The sequence below is a fragment of the Eleutherodactylus coqui genome, chromosome 4 (assembly GCF_035609145.1).
Source record: "Eleutherodactylus coqui strain aEleCoq1 chromosome 4, aEleCoq1.hap1, whole genome shotgun sequence".
In the NCBI taxonomy this organism is placed as follows: Eukaryota; Metazoa; Chordata; class Amphibia; order Anura; family Eleutherodactylidae; genus Eleutherodactylus; species Eleutherodactylus coqui.
Window position 1 is genome coordinate 289,723,529 of NC_089840.1, and position 18,736 is coordinate 289,742,264.

The 18,736-nt window shown below is 52.2% G+C and overlaps 1 protein-coding gene across 4 annotated transcripts in view; it reads left to right on the top strand.

The window, feature by feature from the left end:
• Nucleotides 1–18,736, top strand: part of SHTN1 (shootin 1) — a 69,409-nt gene that overhangs the window by 26,929 nt on the left and 23,744 nt on the right. For all 4 annotated transcript variants that reach the window (XM_066601379.1, XM_066601381.1, XM_066601380.1 and 1 more), the window contains exons 4-8: nucleotides 444–538; nucleotides 11,487–11,637; nucleotides 13,482–13,579; nucleotides 13,741–13,822; nucleotides 18,444–18,538. In XM_066601379.1, coding sequence (XP_066457476.1) covers nucleotides 444–538; nucleotides 11,487–11,637; nucleotides 13,482–13,579; nucleotides 13,741–13,822; nucleotides 18,444–18,538 — 521 coding nt within the window. The remainder of the gene's footprint in view (nucleotides 1–443; nucleotides 539–11,486; nucleotides 11,638–13,481; nucleotides 13,580–13,740; nucleotides 13,823–18,443; nucleotides 18,539–18,736) is intronic.

Sequence of the window (18,736 nt, forward strand, 5' to 3'; positions counted from 1 at the left end):
ATACTGCCCCCTATGTACAAGAATATACCTACTATAATACTGCCCCCTATGTACAAGAATATAACTACTATAATACTGCCCCGTATGTACAAGAATATAACTACTATAATACTGCCCCCTATGTACAAGAATATAACTACTATAATACTACCCCCTATGTACAAGAATATAACTACTATAATACTGCTCCCTATGTACAAGAATATAACTACTATAATACTGCTCCCTATATACAAGAATATAACTACTATAATACTGCCCCCTATGTACAAGAATATAACTACTATAATACTGCCCCCTATGTACAACAATGTAACTACCTGTGTGTATGACATGACTGCATTATGTTTGTTCTTGCTGTTGCATGTGATTCAGGAAAGGTTTGGTATTCGGGGTAGATGTAGTATTTGGGTACTGTATGACGTTTTGTTCTCTTCCCCCAGTCTCCCACCTGGTTATTGAGGAGGTCAGCGTCATGCAGAACAGCCTGGAGATTGAGAAGACCTGCAGGGAGAGTGCGGAGGCCCTGGCCGTGAAGGTAATAATGTGTGGTTTCTGCTGACCATCCTGTAATAACATCCCCAGGGGGCAGTATCATTTGTGCTGGCGGAGGGGGTCCTGCAGCTGCTGTTCACCTTCCTACTTTCCAGGAACCTACAGCCAATCAGAGCAGCAGAATGGCGCCGATGTCAGCAGGGCCCTCCCTAATTCGATCTGGTGTCTATTTTGGGTCAGCTATTCTTAAAGGGATATTCCCATCCTAAACAATTCTGACCTCACTAGTATATGCTTTCACTGTAAACTGGTTGGGGTCTGCCATCTGAGGTCTCGTCCGAATTGCAGTGCTGCGTCCCCTTAGTTCTCCCTGCTCAACAGCATTCCAGCTGTCCTTGAAGGATGTCCTGCTGCAGTTCCTGGCACAGCCAGGTGTCTAAGGTGCCGCTGTGCAGGGAGGACCGAGAAGGGTGCTCCATAGTACACCGCCGCTGCAGGCCCCTCGTTCACAGAATCGGTTCAGTGGGGGCCCCTAAGGTCAGACCACAACAGTCCTATCCTAGATGGGAATACCCCTTTAACTGAAGGAGATGGGCGGCAGTGGAGAGATGTGCAGATGTGAGGCCCTTCATCAGGTGGACAGAAGGGGGCAGCGGTCTGGTTATAGAGGATGCTGGGCCACACTGCATAGGAGAATGATTCTCGTGCCGACCCCTTGCACTGCTTGCTCTGTAGATTACATCCCCCCGCTCATATGGACTATTACTGATACTATAAATAATAGTATTAATGTAATATATATAGGGGAAGGGAATGGATTCGTCAGAATGTTTCCGTGCAGATAGTAAGCTATTGGCATTATTTACAATGTTCCAGAACATTGCAATCAGTGATTTAGGAACTTCAGCTGCTTGCTGAGGAGACATGTTGGCTCGTAGCTTTCACATATCTGCTGCACAAGACTTACAAACTTCAGCTGGTGGCTGAGGTGACATCATGGCTTGTCGCTGTGTCATGTAAGCTTCATTAGCTTCACGGCGGCGTTGAACCCTCTGTGGTGTCATGTTTGCACGGCAGCAATGGTTTGTTTCAACGCTGGACAATGGTTGAGGATTAGATGAAGGCTGGACTGGTGTTGGCGGCATTAGCACTGGAGATGATATGATATCACGTTCAGGAGATGTAAAGATGGCGGTGATGGACTATGCTTCAATGTGGTTGGTCAATATGTACTGCCAGCTATGTATGTAGACTTTTGTGAGGTGTCATTTATTGGAGTCTCCACACAGGTGTCCAGCTGTCTCACAACCAGCTACAAACTGCCAGTCTGAGTACTGCTGTATCCATAGCAACTGAGGCTGCAGGCATTTGTAGAGAGTGTAGTCTGCCCATAATCCTTCATTCAGTGCACAAGGATGAAAGACCTGTGATGTCACCATTATGTGATCAGGGGCAAAGCTCAGACAATGTGACTGATCATATGATGATGACATCACAGGATCTGTGAGCACACAGCTGCTGTCATGCTCTGATTTATATATATCCTTTAGGACCTGCATGATGTCACCGTCATGTGACCAGGGGGCGGAGTATGTGAAGCACTCGCGCACACGTGGTCGTGAGCACTTTGATCTATCTGGGTCAGTTTTTACTGTGGCTTTGGCATTCTATTCATGAACCTGCAGGCACAAGATGAACAGAGCTGCAGGCCGCCTGTCTGTTTGTGGAAGGACAGAGTGACCATGAGTGAGTGATCACAACGCTTCGTCTAGGGGGTCCGGAGAATGTGCCATCTGTGGGGGCTCCTGGATTACAGGTATACAGCCCAAGTCCTGGTATAAATATCTGGTTGTATTCACCCAGAATCCCCTTCTTCTCTCAGGGAGGTTTCATTGGATACCCGCTGAGGCCTCTATGGGACGCTGTTGACTATTCGGTGGTCCACGTAATTCGCCGCAGTGATGGCTGCTCATCTCGGCGCCTGAATCTGCACGGTGGGATATCTAGAGTGGTCAGCGGGTGACGCAGGACTGAAGCCTCCGATAGGGACCTATATATGTGCTTATCCCCTGACTGATCACATGATCTCCTGGGCAGGAGTAGCCGGAGGAGGACCTGTGCGGACGCACCGCCGGCAATGGGTATCGCAGAGCTCTATGCTGATCTATGGCGGCTGAAGGCCTTGTTGCGGAATCCACGCCGATCCTGCATCAAATCCGCGCCGATCCTGCATCAAATCCGCGTCCTTAACCCCTGAAGTTCACCGCGCCGGATTAATGATGCGTTACTTTAATAGATGAGACTTCTACGGACGCAGCGATACCAAATATGTTTAGGGGTTTAATTATTTCGATTCTTCTATAAATATGGATAAGGTTGTAGCATTAAAGGGTTAAAATCTTCCATTCACTGATAGAGATCCGCGGCACATCGACTGATTTAATGTGGGGGAATAAAGTAGTGAAATGTCGCCACAAACGAATTGAAAAGTGCGACAAGTGCCTGCGGATCCGCCGCAAACTGAAGCGCAAATTTACTCTTTATTAGTAAACTTCCTGTTGTGGATATTAAGGTGGAATCTGCTCGGAAAAAAGCATCACAGACGGCGGCGTGTCCGTATAGTGTGAGGCTGCCTCCACATGTAGCAGAGTATCGACCGCGGATGGCGGCGTGTCCGTATAGTGTATGACTGCCTCCACGTGTAGCGGAGTATCCACCACGGATGGCGGCGTGTCCATATAGCCTGAGGCTGCCTCCACATGTAGCAGAGTATCGACCACGGACGGCGGCGTGTCCGTATAGCCTGAGGCTTCCTTCACGTGTAGCGATGTATCCACCACGGATGGCGGCGTGTCCGTATAGCGTGAGGCTGCCTCCACATGTAGCAGAGTATCCACCGCGGATGGCGGCGTGTCCGTATAGTGTATGACTGCCTCCACGTGTAGCGGAGTATCTACCGTGGACGGTGGCGTGTCCGTATAGCTCGAGGCTGCCTTCACGTAAGGCGGAGTATCGACCATGGACAGTGGCGCGTCCGTATAACCTGAGGCTTCCTTCACGTGTAGCAATGTATCCACTGCGGATGGCGGCGTGTTCGTAAAGCCTGAGGCTGCCTCCACATGTAGCAGACTATCCACCACGGACGGCGGCGTGTCCGTATAGCGTATGACTGCCTTCACATGCAGCAGAGTATCCACCGCGGACGTCGGCGTGTCCGTATAGCCTGAGGCTGCCTCCATGTGTAGCAGTGTATCCACCACAGACATCGGCGTGTCCGTATAGCCTGACTCTGCCTCCCCGTTTAGTGGAGTATGCACAGCGGATGGCGGCGTGTCAGTATAGCGTATGACTGCCTCCACGTGTAGCAGAGTATCCACCGCGGACGTCGGCGTGTCCATATAGCCTGACTCTGCCTCCACGTGTAGTGGAGTATCCACTGCGGATGGCGGCATTTCCCTATAGCGTATGACTGCCTTCACGTGTAGCGGAGTATCCACCGCGGATGGCGGCGTGTCCCTATAGCGTATGACTGCCTTCACGTGTAGCGGAGTATCCACCGCGGAGAACGGCGTGTCCGTATAGCCTGAGGCTGCCTCCACGTGTAGCAGTGTATCCACCACGGACGTCGGCGTGTCCGTATAGCCTGAGGTTGCCTCCACGTGTAGTGGAGTATGCACCGCGGATGGCGGCGTGTTCGTATAGTGTATGACTGCCTCCACGTGTATCAGAGTATCCACCGCGGACATCGGTGTGTCCTTATAGACTGAGGCTGCCCCCACGTGTAGCGGAGTATCCACCACAGACGGCGGCGTGTCCGTATAGCGTATGATTGCCTCCACGTGTAGCATAGTATCCACCGCGGACGTCGGCGTGATCGAATAGCCTGAGGCTGCCTCCACATGTAGCGGAGTATCCGCCGCGGAGGGCAGCCTGTCCGTATAGCGTATGACTGCCTCCTCGTGTAGCGGAATATCCACCGCAGGTGTCGGCATGTCCGTATAGCGTATGACTGCCTCCTCGTGTAGCGGAATATCCACCGCAGACGTCGGCGTGTCCGTATCGCGTATGACTGCCTCTACGTGTAGCGTAGTATCCACCGCAGACGTCGGCGTGTTCGTATAGCCTGAGACTGCCTCCATGTGTAGCGGTGTATCCACCACGGACGTCGGCGTGTCCTTATAGCCTGGCGCTGCCTCCACGTGTAGTGGAGTATCTACCACGGATGGCGGCGTGTCCGTATAGCGTCAGGCTGCCTTGATGTAAGGCAGAGTATCTACCACGGACGGCGGCGTTTTCGTATGGCGTGAGGCTTTCTTCACGTGTAGCGATGTATCCACTGTGGACGGCAGTGTGTTCGTAAAGCGTGAGGCTGCCTCCACATGTAGCGGAGTATCCACCGCGGACGGCGGCGTGTCCGTATAGCGTATGACTACCTCCACGTGTAGCGGAGTATCCACCGCGGACGGTGGCGTGTCCGTATAGCGTATGTCTGCCTCCACGTGTAGCAGCGTTTACATTGCGGCCAGCGTTGTATCCGTACAGCGTATGACTGCCTCCACGTGTAGCAGAGTATCCACCGCGGATGGCGGCGTGTCCGTATAGTCTGAGGCTGCCTTCACGTAAGGCGGAGTATCGACCACAGACAGCGGCGTGTCCGTAAGCCTGAGGCTGCCTCCACGTGTAGCAGTGTATCCACCACGGATGTCGGCGTGTCCGTATAGCCTAAGACTGCCTCCACGTGTAGTGGAGTATCGACCGCGGATGGCGGCGTGTCCGTATAGCGTATGACTGCCTCCATGGGTAGCGATGTATCCACCGCAGACGGCGGCGTGTCCGTATAGCCTGAGGCTGCCTCCACGTGTAGTGGAGTATCTACCACGGATGACGGCGTGTCCGTATAGCGTATGACTGCCTCCATGGGTAGCGATGTATCCACCGCAGACGGCGGCGTGTCCGTATAGCCTGAGGCTGCCTCCACGTGTAGTGGAGTATCTACCACGGATGACGGCGTGTCCGTATAGCGTCTGGCTGCCTTAACGTAAGGCGGAGTGTCTACCACGGACGGCAGCGTTTTCATATGGTGTGAGGCTTCCTTTACGTGTAGCGATGTATCCACCGTGGATGGCGGCGTGTTCGTAAAAAGCGTGAGGCTGCCTCCACGTGTAGCGGAGTATGCACCGTGGATGGCGACGCGTCCGTATAGCCTGAGGCTGCCTCCTCGTGTAGCGGAGTATCTACCACGAACGGTGGCGTGTCCGTATGGCGTGAGGCTTCCTTCACGTGTAGCGATGTATCTACCGCAGATGGCGGCGTGTCCGTATAGCCCGAGGTTGCCTTCACGTAAGGCGGAATATCGACCACGAACGGCCGAGTGTACATATAGCCTGAGGCTTCCTTCACGTGTAGAGATGTATCCACCGCGGATGGCAGCGTGTTCGTAAAGTGTGAGGCTGCCTTTACGTGTAGCGGAGTATCCACCACGGACGTCGGCGTGTCCAGAAAGCGTGAGCTGCCTGCATGTGTAGCGGAGTATCCAGCATGGACGTCGGCGTGTCCGTATAGCGCGAGGCTGCCTCCACGTGTGGCGGAGTATGTACCACAGACGTCGGCGTGTCCGTATAGCGCGAGGCTTTCTTAACGTGTGGCGAAGTATCCAGCGCAGTATGTGCACCATCTGTACTGCGCTTTTCGCCTCTCCCTACAGGAAGAGATGAAATACGAGCTGAAAACCCTCCGGGTTTCCGTTCCGCGTGAATATTCTGCGACGGTTACGTGTAACGCTTCACTGGGGGCCTCATTCACATGGGTGTAAATACGCTTCGTATTCGCACGTTGTACATAGGGCTGAATCGCCATTGGGATATTCAGCCGTGTTCGTCAGGCGTGTATTTACCCACGTGAAAAAAAAGCGTATCGCGTTACTGACAGAAATGGCGCATTGAAGTCAATCAGAATGCGTCATTACGCCGTGCATACGGATGATACGCGCCCGTTCACCGCATATTTACGCAGTAAATCAGTGGACCTGTATACGTTTTTTGAAAAATGTTACGTGCGCCAAAAAACGCAGGCGAAGCCAAATACGCAGCGATGGTTTCGATCCGTAAAAACGCCGTGCATTCACAGACGAAAGACTGTATGCCGTGTGAATGAGGCCGTACAGCGGCGCCCGGTCACGAAGGGGTTAACCTGAAAGCAGAGCGGTGGACGGTTTTGTCGTTACCGCAGCCGCGCTCCCCTCCCCCGTTCGCCATTCTTTACAGGGAGAAATTTCAACCAAACGACTGTTTATCTGGAATCGCTGTCATTTTGCGCGGTCCAGCCATTGTCCTGCGCCACTTATCTCCCCCGAGCGTCCGGCTGCAATCGCCATTTCACTGTTTATCAATTGAGGCGAGAAGCGGCAGATTGTGTGATTGTGCGCGGGGAGGGGCGGCGCTGACCTCGCCGTTCGCTGATTACCAGCGTCTGATGAATTGACCAAGGATGTCATTTTCTCCCCGCGGTCTCATCAGTCGGGTATTATTGTTATTATCATTACCGGCGAATGTTTTTATCGCTCTGTTATGTATTTGCGCCGGTGTAAAATGCGCGGCCGCCACTTCATCGGAAAACAGATTACAGCAATTTTCTGCCAAATTTCATTAGACATTCCAGGATGAAATCACAGCGGCGCCAGAAACCTTCCGTGTGTCTCCTGCACGTTGGCGAGGCGTTCCGCGCTCGCCGGCGCCCTTCGCGTCCCCTAGGCGGTACGATTCGTAAAGAAGCCGCTTTGACGTAAATCGGGGGGGAGACTTGGGGTAACATCTCAGGGTAGATGTCCGCTGACATTTGTAGTTTGGATGTGTGATGGCGGTTGGCGCCCGCCCGTTCGTGCTTGCGTCCCGCCGCCTCTGTGGTCACTGCAATAATTATTCCCGTAACACAACCGTAAATCGTGATCGCGGCGATTTTAACGTTGGCCGTGTTAAAACCGCGATTGGGATGTTTAGAAGTGGCTTTCTGTTGATAACCGTACGGTCCGTTGGCGCCGGAATCGTCGCTCGCGGTTGCAGCTTACGTTTCTATGCTGTAAAGTTGGTGCTGAAAAAAAAAACTCGCAGCGTCTTTGAAATGCAGAAAGCGCAGCGACCGCGATCCGCAGAAAGCCCTCCACCCTCCAGAGCGATGATGTCTTATTTCCTGAGTGACCGGCCTCGCTCCCTTCTGCAGACAGCGCTTCGCCTCGCCCTTCAGTGCGCACGACTGCAGCATTATTGAAGGCAGCGTTACTATTCAGGGCTCTGAATGGGAGCCGAGCTGCAATACCAGACACAGCCCATGGACAAGGGTGGCGCTGTCTTTGGAAGAAAGCAGCCTTGTTTTTCTGACCCTAGACAACCTCTTTAAAAATGTGCTTAGATGTGAATGGCTGACCTAATGAAATAGGAGGATGAGTCTCCATGTCTGTTTGGTGATGGAGCACAAGTGCGTTTCGTGATGACCTCTGCAGGGGTCCCATAAGGCATAATGAGCGGTGGCTGAGGAAGAGAGGAGAAATCTGCCCTAATGCTCATTGACTTCTCTGGGAGAGTGTTGTGGGCATGCTCTTGGCCCATTGACTTCTCTGGGAGAGTGTTGTGGGCATGCTCTTGGCCCACTGATTCTCTGGGAGAGTGTTGTGGGCATGCTCTTAACCCATTGACTTCTCTAGGAGTGTTGTGAGCATGCTCTTGACCCATTTGACTTCTCTGGGAGAGTGTTGTGGGCATGCTCTTGACCCATTTGAGTTTTCTGGGAGAGTGTTGTGGGCATGCTCTTGACCCATTGACTTCTCTAGGAGTGTTGTGAGCATGCTCTTGACCCATTTGACTTCTCTGGGAGAGTGTTGTGGGCGTGCTCTTGACCCATTTGACTTCTTTGGGAGAGTGTTGTGAGCATGCTCTTGACCCATTGACCTCTCTAGGAGTGTTGTGGGCATGCTCTTGACCCATTTGACTTCTCTGGGAGAGTGTTGTGGGCATGCTCTTGACCCATTGACTTCTCTAGGAGTGTTGTGGGCATGCTCTTGACCCATTGACTTCTCTAGGAGTGTTGTGGGCATGCTCTTGACCCATGGACTTCTCTAGGAGTGTTGTGAGCATGCTCTTGACTCATTTGACTTCTCTGGGAGAGTGTTGTGGGCGTGCTCTTGACCCATTTGACTTTTCTGGGAGAGTGTTGTGGGCATGCCCTTGACCCCTTGACTTCTCTAGGAGTGTTATGAGCATGCTCTTGACTCATTGAATTCTCTGCGGGAGTGTTGTGGGCATGCTCTTGACCCATTTGACTTTTCTGGGAGAGTGTTGTGGGCATGCTCTTGACCCATTTGACTTTTCTGGGAGATTGCTGTGGGCATGCTCTTGACCCATTGACTTCTCTAGGAGTGTTGTGAGCATGCTCTTGACTCATTTGACTTCTCTGGGAGAGTGTTGTGGGCATGCTCTTGACCCATTTGACTTTTCTGGGAGAGTGTTGTGGGCATGCTCTTGACTCATTTGACTTCTCTGGGAGAGTGTTGTGGGCGTGCTCTTGACTCATTTGACTTCTCTGGGAGAGTGTTGTGGGCGTGCTCTTGACCCATTTGACTTCTCTGGGAGAGTGTTGTGGGCGTGCTCTTGACCCATTTGACTTCTCTGGGAGAGTGTTGTGGGCGTGCTCTTGACCCATTTGACTTCTCTGGGAGAGTGTTGTGGGCGTGCTCTTGACCCATTTGACTTCTCTGGGAGAGTGTTATGGGCATGCTCTTGACCCATTTGACTTCTCTGGGAGAGTGTTATGGGCGTGCTCTTGACCCATTTGACTTCTCTGGGAGAGTGTTGTGGGCATGCTCTTGACCCATTTGACTTTTCTGGGAGAGTGTTGTGGGCATGCTCTTGACCCATTGATTTCTCTAGGAGTGTTGTGAGCATGCTCTTGACTCATTTGACTTCTCTGGGAGAGTGTTGTGGGCGTGCTCTTGACCCATTTGACTTTTCTGGGGGAGTGTTGTGGGCATGCTCTTGACCCCTTGACTTCTCTAGGAGTGTTATGAGCATGCTCTTGACTCATTGAATTCTCTGCGGGAGTGTTGTGGGCATGCTCTTGACCCATTTTACTTTTCTGGGAGAGTGTTGTGGGCATGCTGTTGACCAATTGACTTCTCTGGGAGAGTGTTGTGGGTGTGCTCTTGGCCCATTGACTTCTTTGGGAGAGTGCTGTGGGCTTGCTCTGTGACTTGTGCAGGAAGAGGTGAGCTGTGACCACCTGTTGACTTCTATGGGAGAGTGCTGTGGGCATGCTCTGTGACTTGTGCAGGAAGAGGAGGTGAGCTGTGACCACCTGTTGACTTCTGTGGGAGAGTGCTGTGGGCATGCTCTGTTATCTCTGCAGGAAAGAAGATGCGCTGAGATCGTCACCTATTTATTTCTATGAGAGAGTTTTGTGGGCTTGCTCTGTGTAGGGAAGGTGAGGAGGTGAGCAGTGCCTGTCATTTATTGACTTATGGCAGAGTGTTGTGGGTATACTCTGTGTCCTTTGCAAAGAGGGGGAGGAGGTGAGCTGTGGCCATCATCTATAGACTTCCATGTAAGTGTGTTGGCATTTTCTGTGCAGGAATGGGGAGGAGGGGAGCTGTGCCCATCCCTTGTAGACTTCTATGGGAGAGTATTGTGGGCATGCTCTGTGATCTGTTTCGGAAGAGAGGGGAGGTGAGCTGTGGCATCACCTATTGAGAATGGCAAATCCTGTATTACCTATATCTAGGTGAAACCTTTCATTGTATTCCTGTCTGCGTTGATGATGTGACTTCTATGGAGACCGTTCTAGTCATACTGTGTGTCCTGTGCAGGGAGGGGAGGAGGGGAGCTGTGACAATCACATTCTATAGGCGAGTGTAGTTAGAATGCTCTGTGTACTGAGCAAAGAGGGATGAGAGATGAGCTGGTAGCTTCACCTATTGACTTAAATATGGGAGAGTGTTGTGGGCATGCTATGTGACCTGTGCAGGGAGGGGGAGGAGGTGAGCTGTGACCATTGTTTTAAAAAAAAAAAAAAAGAATGTTTACCATAACTCGATTTCTCCAACCGGTCACTTCCTGAGGACACAAGCCCTTCAAAAGCAAAACAATGTATAATGGAGAACACTGGGCATCTATAGGGCTAAACTACCACCACAAGCGGGCTAGTCCACAAACTTACTCATCCCTACTCAATAGAAGTGAATGGGACAAGTTGGGGGGAGGGGGGGTGAAAGTTTCCTCCTAACTTGCACACCTTGTGTTTGACATTGAGGGGCAGGAATAACGCCGCGCCATTCCTTCCTACGTGTCTCCAACGGCTGCGGACCACTGAGCTCCTAGTCCTGACCTAAGGGCCTGAAACGCATCAGCCTGGGGCATTCTCTCTCTGGCCGGGGTTAAGCAGACTTTCACTGAGGGGATTAGTTCGGACTCGCGATAACCCCGATCCGGGGACGCAGTGCGGCCGAGTATCTGTGATGCTTTCTGCCCGCAGACGGTCGCTGAGCCTAATCCCTTTGGTTCGCTCAGCGCACTTCATTAACTTTAGCAATTTTCACCCAGATAGAGATAATGCCCCCAATATCCTGTGCTGCGGGCTAAGCTCTTCCTACAGAACAGGCCGATCAATGTGTCCTCAGACTCCGAGCCCGTGGGTAGGTGGAAGCGTCATCGCTGGGATTGTTCTGCTAGAAGAGGGGGGGTCTGAGAATGTCACCGACTCCTACTCACAAGGGGTGCATGGAGCGGGGGGGCGGGGGGGGGCAGCGACTGCCAGGCCTCTTCTCCATGCATAGGGGGATACAACATATGTATCGGGGAGCCTGCTGGAGGATAAGACCCCCTGTTAGTCTCAGCCCCCCTCGGTGCTGTGTGACCCCCACACGCTGCATATAAGGGGCTCTTTGTTGCTGGTGACTTCTGCAGGCCGCCGGCCGCTCTTATGGCTCCTTCTCTGGTTTTTTGTCTTAGTTAAACAAGGAGAACAAGAACCTGAAGAGGATTAGCATGCTGTACATGGCCAAGCTGGGGCCGGACGCCATCACCGAGGAGATACACCTGGATGACGAAGAACCCGCTCCAGAAAGGTGCAGCTCGCTGGACTGTCAGCAGAGGCTGAAAGGTAGGACAGGGCGCCGGAGGTTATATGTCCGGGGACCGGCAGCACAAACTGGTAGTGGGACAGAGCGCTGGTCGTTAGAGCCATCAGCGAAAATGTGATTATAATGTCCAGGGACTGTCAGCAGAAAGTAGGCCATAAAGCTACGCTGGTCATCAGCACAGTTTACGGACTATAGAAAAACAGAAAAAAGAATAAGAATCTCATAGCAATTAAAACTTCCCTGGTGGGCTGAAGGGGGGGTGGTTAGTTTCATGTAGACTTGGATAACCAGAGTGTCCCCTATGGTAATCATACCCCCTCTCAGTGGTCCCAGTAGTAATGTTGCCCCCTTGTGGTCCCAGTAGTAATGTTGCCCCCCAGTGGTCCCAGTAGTAATGTTGCCCCCCGGTGGTCCCAGTAGTAATGTTGCCCCCCGGTGGTCCCAGTAGTAATGTTGCCCCCCGGTGGTCCCAGTAGTAATGTTGCCCCCCCAGGTGGTCCCAGTACTAATGTTGCCCCCCCCGGTGGTCCCAGTAGTAATGTTGCCCCCCCCCCCCCCCCGGTGGTCCCAGTAGTAATGTTGCCCCCCCCCCCCGGTGGTCCCAGTAGTAATGTTGCCCCCCCGGTGGTCCCAGTAGTAATGTTGCCCCCCCGGTGGTCCCAGTAGTAATGTTGCCCCCCCGGTGGTCCCAGTAGTAATGTTGCCCCCCCGGTGGTCCCAGTAGTAATGTTGCCCCCCCCCCCCGGTGGTCCCAGTAGTAATGTTGCCCCCCGGTGGGCTCAGTAGTAATGGTGCCCCCCGGTGGGCTCAGTAGTAATGGTGCCCCACGGTGGGCCCAGGCAGTAACCCCACCAGGAACTACTTCACTTTACTCGGTGGTTGTGGTCCGTCACTGACATCAGAGTCTTTGACTCCCTAACGCTTCACCCAGCATCTGCTTACTGCAAGTCCTTTGCACTGCGCAGACGCTGGGGGAAGAGTCAGAGGTCACAGTCTCTAATTGGCAGCAGCCGGACTGGAGCTACAGAATCATAGACTGGTAGAGTTGGACGGGACCTCCAGGGTCATCGGGTCCAACCCCTTGCTCAGTGCAGGATTCACTAAATCATCCCAGACAGATAATTATCCAGCCTTTGTTTGAACACTTCCATTGAAGGAGAACTCCCCACCTCCCGTGGCAACCTGTTCCACTCATTGATCCCCCTCACTGTCTAATGTCTAATCTGTGTCTCCTGCCTTTCAGTTTCATCCCATGGCTTCTAGTCTTTCCTTGTACAGATGAGAATAGGGCTGATCCCTCTGCACTGTGACATCCCTTCAGATATTTGTAGACTGCTATTAAGTCTCCTCTCAGCCTTCTCTTCTGCTGAACATTCCCAGATCCTTTAACTGTTCCTCATAGGACATGATTTGCAGACCGCTCACCATCTTGGTAACTCTCCTCTGAACTTGCTCCAGTTTATCTATGTCTAGGTGGGGTGTCCAGAACTGGACCCAGTATTCCAGATGAGCTCGGACTAAGCAAGAGTAGAGGGGGATAATGACCTCACGTGATCTAGACTCTACCTCACTCTTAATTCTAGGATGTATTAAGAGAAGCATAAAGTATTTCCTGTTGGGGTTAGGGTTCATAATGATCACTTAGAGCATAAGAGTGCTGTACCTGATCATTATGGAAGCAGTCAGTGGGGTCTGGTGTTGCAGGACCCTCCTGACATTGGAACAGTATAAATTATGTCTTAGATGTCTCCGATGTCTCATATCTGTACAGATAAAGGATGGTTCCATGAGGCATCCATCGTAGATGTGATACCGCCTGTATTACGCTCCTCGTATATCTAATATTTTACTTCTCATCTGCCAGAACTTCAGGAGCAAATCGTTTCTGTGCAGAGAGAGAAGACGACGATCTCCACCGAGCTGGAGGACCTGCGCTCCAAACTAGTGGACCTCATAGAAGAGGTTTGTCATATTGGGGATGACTGTTGGACTGGGACAAGCAGTGTGTATATATATATATATATATATATATACCCCGCAGACTCACAGTCCCTGTATACACGCTGTATACTCCCTCATCTCTCTCTTGCTGATCGCCTTTGTGCCACTTCATTTCTTTTCAGGTCAATGCCACAAAAAAAGAGAACATCGCTCTGACCAAGGAAGTGTTCGATCAACGGAAACTCCTAGAAAAGTACAACCGAGGTGAGAAGCCGCCATCTTATTCTTGAGCAGTGAAGCTGAACCTTAGGTCAGACCTTCGCAGCACCATATAGTATTCTGGTATTGACCAACACTACATCTCCCAGAGTGCAATGCAGCAGAGTTTAACCCCTTAATGTCGCGGCCCCTTTTTCTTTTTCCATTTTCGTTTTTTCCTCCCCCATTCAAAAAATTCGTAACTCCTTTATCTACCCATCGCCGTCGCTGTATGAGGGCTTGTTTTTTGCGGGACGAGTTTTGTTTTTCAATGGTGCCATTTAAAGTACTGAAAAACCTTAAAAAAATTCTAAGTGGAGTAAAATGAAAAAAAAACGACATTCCGCCATCTTTTAGTGCCTCTTGTTTCTACGGCGCACAAACGGAAACAAAAGCGACATGATCACTTTATTCTACGGGTCGGTACGATTACTGCGATACCAAACTTGTGGAGGTTTTTTCTTACTGTACTCTTCTTTTTTTCTTTTTCAAAGACATTTAATTTTTTTCGGTTTTCTGCGGTCATCTTGTGCGCGCAATAACTTTATTTTTCCGTCGGCATAGTTGAGCAAGGTCTCATTTTTCGCAGAATGCTCTGTAGTTTCCGATTAGTACTAATATGGAAAACACACGACTTTTTGATCGCTTTTTATTGCGTTTTTTCTGGGAGACAGGGTGACTGAAAAAGTGCATTTCTGGCGTTCTTTTTTTTTTTTTTTTCGGATGACGTTCACCGTGCGGGAAAAATAATGCGCTACTTTGATAGATCGGACTTTTACGGACGCGGCGATACAAAATGTGTATTTTTATTTTATAATTTAGATTTTTTATATATAGCATTACTGCCATTTAACAGGCAGTCTATCAAGCCACCCCACGGGGATGGCTTGATAGGCAGTCTGTTAAGGCAGAATTTCATTAGGCTCCCGGCTGCCATGACACCTGCATGGCTCCCCCGATCTCACCGCGGGGGGGCCCGTGCGGGATCCCCGAACATCGTTCGGGCATTTAAATGGTTAATAGCCGCGAACGGCCGATAGCGGCTATTGCCCGCGGGTGTCAGCTGTTATAAACAGCTGATGCCCGCACTGTATGAAGAGAGGTTGCCACGCAACCTCTCTTCATACATACCCCGCCGCTCCATGACGTATTGGTACATCATGGAGCGGGAAGGGGTTAATGCACTATGAACTATTAGGCTTCTGCTGACCGATTCTAGATGTCAAGTAGCAGAATTGTGAGCGCAGCTCTGGCTGTGACATGATCACCCTAGAGAGGGTAAATTTCCATCCTGTATTGATCCTGGGTAACAATATGGCTTGACCGCTCCCTATAGTCCTGGCAGGTGCTTAACCCCTTCTCGCCCAAGGACAAAAATGTGTTTCCTAGTCAGAAAGAAGTTCCCACAAATGGATGTACAATGATATCCTATGGGTGGCTCAGAAGCTCAGCCCACGCCCATCGCAGCAGGAGCCAGCTGTGACTGACGGCCGGCCTCCTGCTCTAACAGCGGGCATCAGTAAGGACAAAGACCCCTGCTGTTAACCCCTTATATGTTGCGATCAGTATTGATCACTGTATGTAAGCTGTTCACAGGGGGGGCTGATCTCTCTCTGTGACGTCATCAGCAGGGTCCAGGTCTTGTCGTAATAGTACCGACCCGCAGAAAAAACGAATCGTGTAAACAAAAGCAGCGGCGGAATTGATGTTTTTTTTCCCCGTCCTCAAAAAAAAATAAAAATAATACAATAACTTAACAAATAAACCCTCAATAAAAAAAAGTTTTGTCCCTGGGTCCAAAGTAATGGCAGTTCAGTCACTGCTCACCCCGCCTGTCCAGCGCTGAATCGCCGCATCGGCTACAACGTCAGCAGGAGAAGTGGCGAGGAGTTAGTCGCCGCGCCGCTAGAAACATTCTGCAACTTTCTATTCTACTTGGTTTTCTTGCCCAGATTGCAGCAAACCCTCAGCTGTGTGAGCGGGACAGGACCGGCATTCTCAGGTCCAGCAAGCATGAGGGATTGAAATTCGCAGAGCTTTTCCTGATGCGGCTTTATGTTTATAGGACTGCGCCGGCCCTTTAAGTGCAGATAGGTGTTACTGATGAGACGGAGAATGTTCCGGAGCTCGCGGCTGCACGCCGCTGGTTAAGTCTCTGCTCTTGGCTGTGGTTCAGTGTCTGCTGGATATAATGGCGCTGTCACGGGGCCAGACCCGTCGTTCTGTCAGTGTATCCCCCCCCCCCCCTCCGCACGGCCCAGACCGCATCGCCTCCGACTTGTTTGCTGACACGACTCTCCAGATCTGTGAATTGCTGCCTTTCTTAATTGCTTCTCTTTTGATTAGTAATTAAGGTCCATTGAAAAAAAAGGGAGGCATGAATATTAATGCGGCGCTGGCGGCTGGCGGAGCTCCTTGATTATAATCACTGTGTTGGTCGCGCGGTGGCCGGGGGCGGATTGAGGAGGGTCTGTTTGCAGCAGGACGTTAAAGTAGTTCATCGGTTAATGGGATTAGAAACTTACGCTAATTGTGGCGTTTAAAACTAACAAGCACCTGAATGCGCAGGACAAGCGGCGCCGCCTCTCATTAGTGGCTGCGGCGCGCTCGCTGCCGGCGAGGGGGGGGCACTTTCTCTGCCTCAGCCTCCACTTCTTGACCTCCTTGCGCTGTTTCTCGCGTCTCTCCTCGGGGCTGATTGTTCTTGCAGTCGTTACCTCTGTAATTTCCTCACCCCTGAATGTGGGAGCAGATTACACTCGGCCCGTAGAGGATGATTACAGGCGCGCGTTATACGGGGCGGTAATGATGTTTTCACATGTATGATGTTTTCATACACCTGCCACCTCCGTGCTGCGCCCGCACTGCACATGACGGCCGCGTGTTGTCGCTGATGAAATCGCACACCGCAGTCTTCAAGATGCTCGTTTCTCTAAGACTTGCTGGTGATATTCGGAATCGTACTCACATTATAGGGTCGTAGCTCATCCTGTAGACTTCATAGCAAGAGATGCATGACCTTAAGATTCACAGGGAAAGACTAGATGCTGATTGGATGACACTGATGTGAGTGGATCCCATCTGTAGATTGTGGAGCAGTGAGATCCAGTCTGTAGATTGTGGAGCAGTGAGATCCAGTCTGTAGATAGTAGAGCAGGGAGGGGATCCGGTCTCTGTAGACTGGGAAGCAGGGAGGGGATCCAGTCTGTAGATGGTAGAGCAGGGAGGGGATCCAGTCTATAGATGGTAGAGCAGGGAGGGGATCCAGTCTGTAGATGGTAGAGCAGCAGGGGATTCGGTCTGGAGATGGTAGAGCAGGGAGGGGATCCAGTCTGTAGATGGTAGATCAGGGAGGCGTTCCAGTCTGTAGATAGTAGATCAGGGAGGGGATCCAGTCTGGAGATGGTAGAGCAGGGAGGGGATCCAGTCTGGAGATGGTAGAGCAGGGAGGGGATCCGGTCTGTAGAGGGTAGAGCAGGGAGGGGATCCGGTCTGTAGAGGGTGGAGCAGGGAGGGGGATCCGGTCTGTAGAGGGTGGAGCAGGGAGGGGATCCGGTCTGTAGAGGGTGGAGCAGGGAGGGGATCCGGTCTGTAGAGGGTGGAGCAGGGAGGGGATCCGGTCTGTAGAGGGTGGAGCAGGGAGGGGATCCGGTCTGTAGAGGGTAGAGCAGGGAGGGGATCCGGTCTGTAGAGGGTGGAGCAGGGAGGGGATCCGGTCTGTAGAGGGTGGAGCAGGGAGGGGATCCGGTCTGTAGAGGGTGGAGCAGGGAGGGGATCCGGTCTGTAGAGGGTAGAGCAGGGAGGGGATCCGGTCTGTAGAGGTTAGAGCAGGGAGGGGATCCGGTCTGTAGATGGTAGAGCAGGAAGGGGATCCGGTCTGTAGATGGTATAGCAGGCAGGGGATCCGGTCTGTAGATGGTAGAGCAGGCAGGGGATCCGGTCTGTAGATGGTGGAGCAGGGACGGGATCCGGTCTGTAGATGGTAGAGCAGGGAGGGGATCCGGTCTGTAGATGGTAGAGCAGGGAGGGGATCCGGTCTGTAGATGGTAGAGCAGGGAGGGGATCCGGTCTGGAGATGGTAGAGCAGGGAGGGGATCCGGTCTGGAGATGGTAGAGCAGGGAGGGGATCCGGTCTGGAGATGGTAGAGCAGGGAGGGGATCCGGTCTGGAGATGGTAGAGCAGGGAGGGGATCCGGTCTGTGTAGACGGTGGAGCAGCGGGGGGAACCGGTCTGTGTAGACGGTGGAGCAGCGGGGGGAAGCGGTCTGTGTAGACGGTGGGGCAGCGGGGGGAAGCGGTCTGTGTAGACGGCGGGGCAGCGGGGGGGAACCGGTCTGTGTAGACGGCGGGGCAGCGGGGGGGAACCGGTCTGCGTAGACGGTGGGGCAGTGGGGGGAACCGGTCTGCGTAGACGGTGGGGCAGCGGGGGGAACCGGTCTGTGTAGACGGTGGAGCAGCGAGGTGATTCCTTTGGTAGTGTGGTCTGTATAGGTCAGGTGCATCTGTTCCTGTATTATCTTGCTGGTTGTCTCCTGTATCCCCGACCCCTGAAGATGTTGCGTGTCTCTTGTCTCAGCTCCTGGGGGCCCCGGGCCCTGCTGATCATTCCTGGATTTTGTACTTTCAGTTTCGGTCCTGGCAGTGGAAGAATATGAAGAACTGCAGAACAACTTAGAGATGGAGAAGGATCTCCGGGCAAAAGCAGAGTCGCTGGCACAGGAGGTACGCTGCAGACACTGGAGGGGAGCGGCTGCCAGGGGCCCAGTGCCCGCCCACTGGTCTGTAATCATTGTATTACGGACTGTCGTACCACCTTCTAATATACTTCGTCTTTCACTTCTTCACACTTTTCATCCAGAGGGGGAACGCTCGCCCGGCCTCAGCTGATATGTTTAGTATGGAGACCCCCTGGGTAGTAAA